The 13,159-nt window shown below is 43.3% G+C and overlaps 1 protein-coding gene across 2 annotated transcripts in view; it reads left to right on the top strand.

Moving 5' to 3' along the window:
• Positions 1-13,159, top strand: part of FSD2 (fibronectin type III and SPRY domain containing 2) — a 147,859-nt gene that overhangs the window by 22,096 nt on the left and 112,604 nt on the right. For both annotated transcript variants that reach the window (XM_069624979.1, XM_069624980.1), the window contains 2 exons: positions 4,503-4,624; positions 7,288-7,443. In XM_069624979.1, coding sequence (XP_069481080.1) covers positions 4,503-4,624; positions 7,288-7,443 — 278 coding nt within the window. The remainder of the gene's footprint in view (positions 1-4,502; positions 4,625-7,287; positions 7,444-13,159) is intronic.

Below are 13,159 nucleotides of genomic sequence, written 5' to 3'. Positions count from 1 at the left end.
TTCATAAAGAAAACTTGGGTGTAAATTACGAGAGGTGTAAGTTACGCTTATGCCTGGTCATAACTCTTAGTCGTAGACGGTATTCACAAAGGCCTATAGTGGATTAGGGCTAAATTTAGGATTGGCAGAAATCTCAGTTTGAGAAACCCTGGATTCACACATTGGAGGTACAACCCTACATACCCTTAAGTCAGCCAACATGAAATCATGACACGTGAAGGTTGCTTGCCTAAGCTTAAGAGGGAAGTTTGAACGTTTAATCAGGCTTAACATATGCTGGTAAAAGTGAATACTTTTTAAAGGTGAAAGGCTCACTTACACCTGGAAAAAGCTTCGTGAATGAACTCCAGCTTCTTCAGGAAACGATTTACAAGAGCTAAGCAGCGTTTGCCCTCACTGACGGAAATAGAACTCTAAATGACGCACACCTCTGTGCTGCACTCGATGGGGCCCAACAGGGAAGATTCAAGGAGAGTTGTGTAATTACGCTTTCTTGCACATGTGAATCCTGTGCGTTAGCCTCAGGTGTTCATTGCACAGCTAAAGGGGTTCTAAGTGCTGCAGTCCTTTTGTGAAGCAGACTCCAATTTCATCAACAACATGAAAAATAAAATGATCAAATGCAACCTACATAAATTCTATCAAATGTTACTTTTTTATGTAGCAAATAATGGAGCTGAGTATTCCATGTACTGATCATTTTGATCACAGCGGATGACAACTTCTGGTCCACCTTGTTCCCATCTAAATGTAGTTTGCTCTGTCAGTGAATGCCTTGTTTCTATTTGCCGCCTATTATTTGTTAGTTGGTCTTGGATCATTAAAAATGCTTGAATGACGCCCTAATCTGCCAGGAGAAACTTAAATGTTGCCAGCCTTAGAAAGGCTCATATTTTCTTAGTCAAGTCAACAACAGTCTTCTCACGAAGCTGCACTATTCACCAATAGGAAAGCGCTTCGGTAATTTAACAGTTCTTTGAGGATTCGATCTCCAGATAGAGGGCCTTCTTCTAAACACCAAACTTGGTTGAGCTGTGTTTGTAATTCTGTAGTTCAATTTTAATGAACAGAGCTCTGCTTAGCTGTCATGGTGGTTTGAAGGCAATACACCTCAACCACTGCTGTGTTCGACTGAGTTTCTTTCTGATCCTCTACGGTATTCTGGATGTGGGTAGTGGTGTGCGCAATGTATTTCTGAGAGGACGTTCCACACACAATCCAGTGCTTTCCGCAATGCATGGAGAGCAAAACAAAACAGGCCGGGTCGGCCAGTGCAGGGTGACGTAAATGGTGAGTTGGAAGGGATCCACGGGGGCAGGGGTGATAGGGGACACAAAGCAGAATGGGAAGTGGAGGGGGCAGGGGAACCAGAAAGGTGAGGGGGTAGGGAACTGGTAGGAGTTCTTGGGCTTGTCCCATGCTTAAGGTCAGAGGGGAGGCAGGGAGTGGGGAACGGGCAGGGGCTAGGGGAGTGTCTCTCCCACAATGCAGCAGAGGGACGGGTAGGTAGGAAGGGGGGCATATAAGACTATGACATCCATTTCTCAACTCATGTTGCGTGAGAGTCTCTTTACAATGGGGGTTGCTAAATTGATTTGTTTGCAGAAGGCCACATAGAACCGTGTGTAGTAGGACTAATTTTGTTCAAGGATAAAGCATGGCACTTGTTAGCTTACTATGCTAGAAAGCTTGAGGGAATTATTCTTCTGTGCAGGGCAGCACTCAGCTTTTTAATAAGCACAAAACGCAAAGCTTCCGTCTATAAGTAAATATCTTCTGTTCTAGATTGTGTAATTTAAAAGGAAATAGTAGCACTCCTTTTAGGCACTCTGCAATGGTCATGCTGCAGCCCTACTCTGCTTGGCTCTGCCTTATATGTGTACTTTTGTTCATGTTTGTACACTTTGGTACATTTTGAGCACTGCCCTTTTTCGAGTAAACATTTCCAAACAGCAGAAACAATTAGAAGAAAAACACTTTACGACTATAACTCACACTTTCAAAGCATATAAACTGTTCACTTCCCACTCTCAAGTCTTCTCAATACTTAATGAATGTATTACAAGCTTTGTACAGGGCGTAAACATGATCCTCAGTACTACTTGGCCGCTAAGGTCTTTTGTAGGTAGAGGTAGTGATTTTTTCTACGTTCTTTACTTCTTAGGTTGAAAGCTACGTGCTTGTCCAGTCTTTCTTTGCTATATTGCCCTTAAACCCTAGATTCTAGAACAATACCTGCGCTCTCAAAATGAGTACAAAAAGCATGCCAGTCCAGAACAATCATTCAATCCTTTAGGAATTGGGGTACTCACTGTATCGATCCAATAACTTCCTGCTACTTTTTAAGTCTTTGTTGGCACCTCTCAGGAGTTTCGCAGCCATTTCATGAAGCATTTCAGAAAGCATTATTAAGAAGGGACCTACCACCTGTTCATGTCCCCGCTCAACATAATGTCCTGATTATTTTTACTGTATCTTACTCTTATGCTCCACTGCCCTGGTTTTGAACGGTCTACTGGTTTCTCCAACACACAGTAGGCCAGACAGGCATTTGACAAAATGTACAACATATTCAGTATTGCATGTGGCATAATGATGCAACTTAATCATTTCCTTTGTTTTAATATATTTCACTATCGGTCCTTTAATAATTGAGATAGTTTGGGAACAAGCTACAAAATTCAATGCTGCTTGTTTTTGAGTTCTGTAGAAGGAGTAGGTCAGTTCAGAATACACCTCAGTTGCATGCAATACATCTCTGAGACAACGTGGTCATTCATACGCAATCATTGGTGCTGTTTTTAGTTTGTTGATCAAACTGGAATATCTGCCAATGATCATGAAGTATTGAAATCATTTATATCAGTACAAAATGATTGGATGAAAAAAAAATCCTATGTCTCACTCCAGATTGCTTGGATAATTATGTAGAGAGTGGACTGGCACTGATAATATTTGTATCACCAAATCATAGTTTAAATTTGAGTTCACCACCCGATTCATCAAGGTTTTACCCAACGCTCCTAATTAAAGGTGGAATCCCAATAGCTGACAGACAGGCATAGAACAGAATGAATTGAATAAATTGTCAACACATGTGGATCCTTCTTGATTCAGGAAATTGAGGGAGGAGGGAATACGAGAGGAAGCGGCCTGGCAATGACCAATTTCATATAGGACACTATGTTAGTAGATGCTGTTGTGGCAAGACCTTTGATTGCTCTGTACCGAAGTCTGACATCCTACCTCCCATATTGAAATGCAAGACGAAGTAAAACCCCCATTTCGTACTTTGAATGTGTGCATTGTTTGCATAATAACCAGGCAGAAAAATACCTGTATCTTTGGGGGGTGGGGAGGGGTGGCTCTCATGACTTTCTGGAAGACCTTTCAGGTAATAGCGCGGATTGGGTTTTTGACTCTTAGATGTGGTTCTCATTGGATTTATCTGAAAAGTGGAGATTTGGTCATGCCCCTCTCCTCCCTACATGATCTCTATGGTTTATCTCATCCCTTTCTTCACCCCTCCCCCCAACCTATGTTCTCCCTCATCCTGTCAAAATGCTACATTGGCTGTACAATTTAACTCCTCATCGCTTACATGCTAGGCCAGTCTTTCATCTTGAAGCTTTGCGTGGTTGCGTCTTTCTTTCGACCAGTCATAGCAGATCGCTTGCAAACATTATATTTCATACCGTTGATGTAAAGAGGTATTGAAAAGCTGCAGCGGCTCTTTGCAAGGATTCACTGTCAAAATGTCAGAATTTGTACTTTAACCGCAAAGCCACTGTATATACCAAATCTTCACAAATCGCTCATTTTTGCACTTCCATTGTAACTTCACAATACACAAGGAGCGGTGTAGGGGCTGTGCAGATCCTCCTTATTGAGGCTCTTCGGGGGAAGGTGACATTCTTCCCCATGCAAATTCTACAATAGTGTGCTCTGAGCTGGCGTGTGGCAGGTGCAAAGCTTGTCAGCTTAACCAAAGTTCTGATTGTGTGATATGGCCTGACAAATCTAAGATTAGTTCAAAATGGAAGAATCCAAAAAGCTGTTCTGTAATTAAATCTTCTAGACATTATAGAAACGCAGACAAAGTGAGTCGTGGATGTGCAATACTTGGTAAATTCTAAAGTATGTGGTGCTCTGCGGGATTGGGAGCCCATGAGTTCCCTATTTTGTTACTGGTCGCGTTTCAACAAATGCTGGGATGTGCGCAAGGCGAGGATCGGCAAAAACCTACCAGGTTACTGTGGATCCACAATTACTAGATGATCAAACAGATTGACAGTTTTGTGGCTAAACTTGTCAAGGGGAAATTGAAGGGGGATAATTTCCCTTTCTATGGTGTAAATCATAGAATCTGAATACAGTATATTGATCTGTAGTCAATGTGTCAATTGTTGAGTCATGGTGTTGTACGATGCAAACAAATGGCAGACACTTTTGGAAAGATGTTGACTTATAAATGGATATAAGCATGAAAACCTTCATTGCAGGTTGGAGGAATTCTTAAAGGCAGACGTCGACCTCCAGATGGTGACATATCCAGAGTATGAAAACAAAACAATTGATTTCTCTGAAGTTCAGCAGTTATTGGACTCCATTAATACTCTCCCAGGTACTACTTTGTAATTTGACTACAAGGTATGATAGTCTATATTCCTCTGGGGCCCTGTATTTATTTGTCAGTTTGTTTACATGTTGGTATACAAGGGGCTCGGTTAGTCAAGGTCTTGAGAACCAGAGCTCCTTGTCTTCTTTTCCTCGCTCTTATCTCTACCCGTGTCCCTTGTCACAGTTGGCCTGGACAACTCACCAACATTCAACTACAGTTTAAGAATTTGTATTACTAACTTCAATATGTTTAACTAAGGGCTGTCCCTCGATTGTCTTCCCTGTTTCTCCCTCCACCCTAGCTCAGACTTCCCTAAATCCCCAAAGGAGGTCACTAGAGATTGATAACCCCTACTAGAAAGAATCTGCCTGGCTAGTGGTGAGGGCCTAAAAGCAACTTCCCTAGCTTTCTTACTTACTCCGGGATTCCGAGATCTTTTAGGTAGACCCTAACCTGGAGTCCCACAAGAAGAAAGATAACAGGAAGTGGTGCCTTCCAACCACCCAGGTCTCACTCAACATTTTCCTCACAAGTTTACATACTCCTCACCCTGATGTTCTTTCGTTCCTTACCCTTCCTTCTACTCTCCTCCCTCTCTCTGATTCCTCCCCGTCTATCTTTCTATATCTCTTTCTCTCCTATGTTATTCCACCTAATGGCTACTCTTACTCTCTCTCTCCACTCTACTACTCTCCACTCTCCTCTCCACTACTCTTCCTTCTCACTACTCTCCATTCCCACTACTGTCCACTCCACCCTTCTTTCACTCACAGGCACCGTCCTTTCACTCTTGCACGCTGCTTTCTCACTCTACCTCACTTACGCCGCTGCGCTCCCACTTAGTCTCACTATCCTTACACACACTTACACACCAAAGTAACAGTTTCTTTCACCAAGCAATAACTTACCTTGCACACATTCTCGGTAAGTCTTTTCCACACTCTGCTCCACTGTCCTTCCTCCGCCTGGTCTCTCAGTCTGCCTTCTCCTCCCTTGATCTCATCCAAACAACCTGCACGTGTCCCTTTGTCAGTGAGCTGTGATTAATGCAGGGATTATGAAGCAATGGTGTTTCAGTGGCTCCCTGTGGGGACAATGTTTTCCGAGCCCCCCAGTCTCCTCTGCCCTTCCTGGTTGCATCAGTTCTCACATGGGAGATTTGTTTCAACAGTGAAAGCCACCATCCCTCCTTTGCTCAGTAGTCTTCTCTCTCTCTCTCTCTCTCTCTCTCTCTCTCTCTCTCTCTCTCTATCTCTCTCTCTCTCTCATGCATGACCCAAGGGGAATGTGAATCCATGGCTGAGATATTAAGAAGAATATGAAATGCACCCATCGCTAGTTTAAGACACCATATAATAGATATCATGAAAAGACAAAATCAAATCAACTGCTTATGTTCTTAGGAAATCGGTCTCTGCAATAAAACTAGTCTATTCTTCAAGGGCAATAGACAACATTGTAGCAACTCAACAAGCATGTTAATTGAAAAGGGATACTTTTCTGGAGCACTTCTGACAGAGTATTAAAGGTCACCCCGTGATCTTTTGTACACCTAAGAAACAGCCTTACCCTCCCTCCAGGATTGCCCGCACAGGAAGAAGGGTGAGTATGTAACTCAGCCACAACCCTTCCTACTTTGCACGCTATGGGTTGATGAAGGAGAGTTAGAAGACTATGACTTTTTCATAGCCATGAGACCACAAGGCTCTCCCTAGTGCCGGTCAAGACATTGGATACATTTGGTAACATGTAGTGGCCATGATCTACTGGCTCAAGGGAACTCTTGTGCTTCAAAACTAACATTTTGTGACTTCCAGAAGCAGGGCAGACCCAAAATATATGTTTATTTTGAGCATTTCTAGATATATGTACTTCTGTCGTTATCCATCAATCCGTATTTTCATCCTCTTATTCTTTAATGCTTCAAATAACATTAAATTCTCTTGAAACCCATTACACAATGCTTCGGAAGGTAAGCCTTATGCTCCCATCACAATTTAAGTGAAACATTATGCACTCATGACTTCTGAAGGGGCACCTTGTGCTCACATCCCTTTTGGAGCAAAGCCATACGTTCCTATCTCCTCTGCATTGACGCTCTGCAGGGAGTCACTTCTGCTCCTAACGTTTTTGAAGGTCTTATGCTCAGGGAACTACTGAAAAATGAGTTTTGGCGGATTTAAGACTTTTTTTGCAAGTAACTTTAAAAGGCCTCTGTTTGTAGTAGACCCGGTTTCAGGACCGATCTACACCAGAGCTATCCGCCCTCTGCCTGAGGTTGAAGGAATCACGTCAATGCATCAATCACAGAAAGCTGAAGTGTGTTGAACACACCTGAAAGATTTTCCACATGCTTGTGTGGAAGACTCCATAGATCTCTTGAGCTGTTTCATCCGGCAGTGGATCCCTTTGCGCGTAACACCACTGGAGTATTGCCTCTTTTGAAGCATCACAGCAAGCTGCAGGACACAGATTGCATGCGGAGAGGATTGTGTTGAGGCGGTTCTGAGAAGATTCAAGACTGCAGTTAGCAAGAGATTGGCTGTAATTCGAACTGAATAATTTTCCTTATATAGAACCATGAAATACCCCTTCATTTTATTCTGTTATTTAAGAGGGATGGAAGAGAAAGTTCAGCTGATGAGTGCCTTTTTCCCCTATTTTAGCCCCTTCAGCTCCGGTTGTGAACCCCCAAACTCCCAACTCGGCCACAGGGACCTCAGTGAAAGTTTGCTGGAGCCTGTTTTCGGATGACACTGTTGAAAGCTACCAGCTCTTCTATAAACCTGTGAGCGACGACACCCCAAGTGAAGCACAAACTGGTAAGGAACACTCGACCAATTTAACAGGAGAGAGCGTTAAGTATTATTAAAGGACACTTGTATTTGGGTAGTGCATGTGTGCCATCTTGCTTAAGTTCTTACTAGACCATGCCCACTAACTAACCCACTCACACACAGGAATTGAAGCCTCCCTCCCCAAATGCACGCTAAAAGCATCACTCTCTACATTTCTTCCATCAGGTTGAGCAACAAAGTTCTAGGCAACCTTTACTCACTCCCTTCTAGATACACATACCTCAAATGCCTTCTACACAAACCCCCTGGTAACAAACGCACCCATGGAGCCTGGGTCCTTGTGAACTGCTCCCTTCATCAGAACAGCAAAGCAATCTTCAATTAGCGCCCATCCTTACTAGCCAAACCCAACGCGCTTTCTGGTAGATCCCATAGCGTCAAAGGTCCATGCAAAAGGCAGCGGTGTGAGGTATACATTGTGCAATTTGTAGTGCATTTTATGTTAGCAATGTCAAGAATGCACAGGAATCTGGGCGGTCCTAGGTTCCCAGGCCTTGTTACAGCCCCTAACAGAAAACGAGTGGTAAGACCGCCGCTGTGGATATGCCTGGCATCCGGCATTACAATGAGTCCTTATGAATTATGCCTGATTTTTGCAGGTGTAATTAACATGGGCAACCCTTGGGTATTAAAGACTCTCCATCCAATTCACAAAAAGATGCAGGCGGAGCTACTGGCGTATTTTCCGCATGGAGCTTGAGTAAGAGGCGGCGCAGACATTAAGCTCTGCCCTCCAGCTCCCTGAAGAAAATGCCATTAAAATGACCTGGAACATAATTTACAGGGAAACTGCTCGACTCTGACTCATTTACCACAGTCGTGAACATTCGGGCAACTTATTCCCATATCCAGTTCATGAGCTTGCCGAAAAAGGAAGCAAAGACTGATCATGGATAGTTCCAGTTTTTAAAATTTCCATTAACCAAAATGTATTTAAGGACCAAACTGCAGGTGTATGGTAGTGAATTATAGCAATTTCAGGGAGATTTGAGGTGACAGATTTTTTTCTCCGGGTGTTGAATGCAGGTCATTGTCATAACAAGATGTGTTGTCAGAATGAAGGATTATTGTGATCTAACCAGGAAGACCTGGGCAATCGGTGCCGAGTTCTGTAAATTGACTTTTCTCGGCTTTCGCAGAAAATCTGCTTTCCATGAAATGATAGAGATCAGGTCTTCTGCTGCTGTATTCTGGGATACACACATCCAAATGCCCACACTACATAGGAATAGTTTGGCCAAGCTGAATTTGCCAACGTTCATCCAAAATTAACAACTGTCTCTGTAGTCAGCGATATCCCTTCATTTACCCACTGCCATTTCACTGCACTTTGAAGCGGGACATTTTACTGCATTTTGCTGTGGTGAATTATTAGATAGGGCAATGTTAAGGGTAAAATGAGGGGCCTGGGAGGTGGGGGTATGGAGGAGCTAAGGAGGGAGAAGCTGCAGGACATTGGGTATTGGGGGTTTCCCCACCCCATAGAAATGCTGCAGCAAAATGCAGCAAAATCTTCGGCACACTGAGATGTCATTAATCCTAATCAGCTACACCAATAGGCTTCGGTCTCTTGGAAGATAGAGCAATGGGTGCCCTCACACAGTATCTACAGTGGGCTATTGACCTTCGTCCTTAGGGATGGGCAATAGGGTGTCCAGTCAATTCGTCGAAAAAAAACTGGTCGACTGCAATTTGGTCGAAAACCAAATGGTCGAATTTTTTTTTTTTATATATATATATTTATTTTTCGGGTTTTCGTTTAGTTAAAAAAGGGGTTTTTAGAGAAAAAAAGGGGGTTGGGGGGGGACCCCCCCAAAAAAATAAAAAAAAGGGTTAAAATAAAAAAAAAAAAAATTTCGACCATTTGGTTTTCGACCAAATTGGTTCGACCATTTGTCTGGTCGACCAATTTTTTTCAACCAAATGTCTGGCAACCGGGCAATAGCAGTGAGAACTATCTTTGGCCTAGGTAGATCTGCACATGTTTGCCATCACACGTGCTTTACATTGGCTAGCTGTCGAGGAACGGATTAGATTTAAGGTGGCCGGTCTTATTTTTAAATGCATCAGTGGCATTGCCCCAGCGTACTTCAGAGATCTGATCCAACCATATCAGTCCTCAAGATGTTTACGATCTAGCAATCAGCATCTCCTGGTTGCCCCACGTTCTATGTACATCCCAAGGGGAGACAGGAGATTTACTGTTTTTGGTCCGAAGTTATGGAATTCTCTTCCCTTAGAACTGAGGACCATCAAATCGCTGCCTCAATTTCCGAAGGTATTAAAGACCTTTTTATTTAGATAGGCTGCTGTTGTTGTTTCATTCTAAGCTGTTTCACTTTTTTAGTGCTAGTCTATATTTCCAATCAATGATTACTACATCTGCACCTCTACACGGTTAATTCTGTCATGTGCGTGTTACAAATAAAATAAATCAATAAAAAAAAAATCAAAAATCAATTAATTATAGAATAAAGCAAATAAAGAAAATCGAGCGGTTTAGGCGAAGAAGATGATGTTTATCACAGAGAGAATGCAGAGACTTGTGCAGTGCAACATTGCAACCTGAATTACCCTATGTTTCTTTCCTCCCTCTCAGCCGATTGTTGTTCCATGGGATCACGCATCTTACTCAGTGCAGAATGGCAGCACTTTTAGTGGGATAGATCAGCACTTTCTGTGAACTGTGAAAGCACATTTTCAGCCTTATTCAGAAGGAGGCTGAGGTGGCCAAACTGAACAGAACAAGGCATTCCTTGCGCTTCATCACCTCTGCTGCATTCTCTACTGATTCTGTGCATGAAGCGGGAAGCCAGTGAGGACGTTCTGAACGGTGATTCCCTGCTGAGTATCCCACAGTGCGGGGAATCCAAAGCCTGACCATGGGGTGGATAGGCTAGAATCCTGCGACTGTGAAAAAAGCAAGTGTGTCCATAGGAATCCATTAGCAATGACGGTCGCCATGCTTATATTAACGGCCACCGTTATGTAGTTGAGTATTACTGGAATGTCATTTTGGGGTCTCTTTGGGAAATTATGTGTAGCAGTATCACAAATGAGTCACGAGGTTGAGTTGTAGATGATACACTGTCACAATAAAGGCGACTGATACTTTACTGCAATTGGTCATGGTAATAGCTACCAATTGTACCATACATGTTATAGGACAACAACTAAAAACGAGATTTAAAAACATCTAGGAAAATGCCGAAATCTTCTTTGAACAGCTGCAACTATTTCCGCGGGGCACAGCAGTACCTTTAGTGAGGGCTCTAGGATGTATTACTTTGAAAGGAAGCAGCAGCACTTTCCCAGCAAGTAGCAAGTGTATAGAGACTGTGGCACTTTGACTTGGGAGTTGCAACAATTTCAGTTGGGTCGCTGCAGAATGTTCTTGGGGCAGCCAAAGCACTTTGTGGGGATCAGCAGTATTTTATGTGAGGATTAGCAGCATTTTCTCTAAGGGTCAGAATCTTTTCCCTTGGAGATCAGCAGCATTTTCTCTGGGGGTCAGCAGCACTTTCTCTGGGATCATCAGCATTTACTCTGGTATCAGCAGCCTTTTCTCTGGGGATCAGCACCATTTTCTCTGGGGATCAGCAGCATTTTCTCTGGTGGGCAATAGCATTTCTCTGGGGATCAGCAGCATTTTCCCTGGGGTCAGCAGCATTTCCATTGTCTTTTGGAGATCAATAGCATTTTCTCTAGGGTCAGAAGTCTTTTCTGTGGGGGTCAACAGCATTTTCTCTGGGTGTCTGTAACATTTTCGCTGGGATCAGCAGCATTTTCTATAGGGCTAAAAGTCTTTGCTGTGAGGATAAGCAGCATTTTCTCTGGGATCAGCACCATTTTCTCCAGGGGCGTAGCATTTTTTCTGTGGATCAGCATCATTTTCTCTGGGGATCAGCACCATTTTCTCTGGGGATCAGCACCATTTTCTCCAGGGGCGTAGCATTTTCTCTCGGCTCAGCAGCATTTTCTCTGGGATCAGCAGGATTTTCTCTGGGGATCAGCAGCATTTTCTATAGGGATCAGCATAATTTTCGCTCGGCTCAGCAGCATTTTCTCTGGGGATCAGCACCATTTTCTCTGTGGATCAGCATCATTTTCTCTGGGGATCAGCACCATTTTCTCCAGGTGCGTAGCATTTTCTCTCGGCTCAGCAGCATTTTCTCTGGGATCAGCAGCATTTTCTCTGGGGATCAGCAGCATTTTCTCTAGGGATCAGCATAATTTTCGCTCGGCTCAGCAGCATTTTCTCTGGGGATCAGCAGCATTTTCTCTGGGATCAGCAGCATTTTCTCTGGGGATCAGCAGCATTTTCTATAGGGATCAGCATAATTTTCTCTGGGATCAGCAGCATTTTCTCTGGGGATCAGCAGCATTTTCTATAGGGATCAGCATAATTTTCTCTCGGCTCAGCAGCATTTTCTCTGGGATCAGCAGCATTTTCTCTGGGGATCAGCAGCATTTTCTCTGGGGATCGGCAGCATTTTCTCTGGGGATCAGCAGCATTTTTGGTAGGGGGTCTGCAATTCTTCTAAGGGGTGGCATCATTTTAATAGTGTATTTAATAATGGACCCAGACTCAGAGTATTCCTTGTCACTCTGCGCTAATTGGTTGTTCGTTTAGGCTCGTAGACTGTTTCTCTAGCGGGTACCATGAGGTACCCCATACCTTATTGAAAATATAAGTTCTAATTAGGTACCTCTAAATGGCGCTAGTCTGTCAATATTTAACTGAGCTTGTATCAATGTTCGATAAAAAAAAGGGATAACTCTCAGACTTGTGTTAGCATTGCTCTTTAGTATATTAATTGCTCATATGTGACACGTGTTTCGACCGTGCTTGGGCATTCTTCAAAACTGGGACAATTGTATCTTACTTTTCTTACCGGTACCATAGTTACCGGACCGGCAAACTTATAATGAGGCACATTGACAAGAAAAATATGACTGACTTGTTTTAGTGTATAGATCATTGTATTTTTTGGAGTGAGCGTATGTGTGTTTTGGGATGTGTTTGTGGGTGTGTGTTTCAATATAGGTTTTGGTTTATGATTTGTGCATGAATGTTTATTTGAGTTGATAGATGTATGCTTTAAGTGTTGCGTACTGCCAATATGCCACAATACATCCAGGCAGTCCAATCATATGGTCAGGTAGTCATAGGCCAGGTACTGGCACATAATACGCATGTACATCTTATAATTGCAACATATTCCATACACTGCTATCATATGACCAAGTACTCCCACCAAATGCCAGGTTTTACCACCTTATGATCAAGTGTACATACGAGTTATTCACAATTACATATAATGATTATAAAGTTATACATATTTAACAACCTAAACCGTCAACACAGTGTTTCGGCCTCTTTTGAGCTGACTTTATTGCTCCACTTGTACCGGGACTTCATCAGGAAACATTGGACCTCATCACGAGGTTGGAGGTAGCCTTGCCGGTTTTACCGGCAAGGCTACCTCCAAACTCACATCTGGGTCTGACACCCACGAATGGGCAATTACCATGCTATTTCGGCCCAGCCGAACCCGGTAATTGCCCTTTCGTGGGTGCCGGGCCACAGGGCTCAATGGGAATGGGGAGGGTGGAAGCACCGGTACCGTTAATAATGGTACCGGTGCTACCATCATGTTCTGCTCGTGGGTTCTGGTAC

The sequence above is a fragment of the Ambystoma mexicanum genome, chromosome 11 (assembly GCF_040938575.1).
Source record: "Ambystoma mexicanum isolate Mex_15411 chromosome 11, UKY_AmexF1_1, whole genome shotgun sequence".
Taxonomy (NCBI): domain Eukaryota; kingdom Metazoa; phylum Chordata; class Amphibia; order Caudata; family Ambystomatidae; genus Ambystoma; species Ambystoma mexicanum.
The sequence above is the reverse complement of the archived record's forward strand: the minus strand, read 5'-3'. Positions and strand labels throughout refer to the sequence as shown.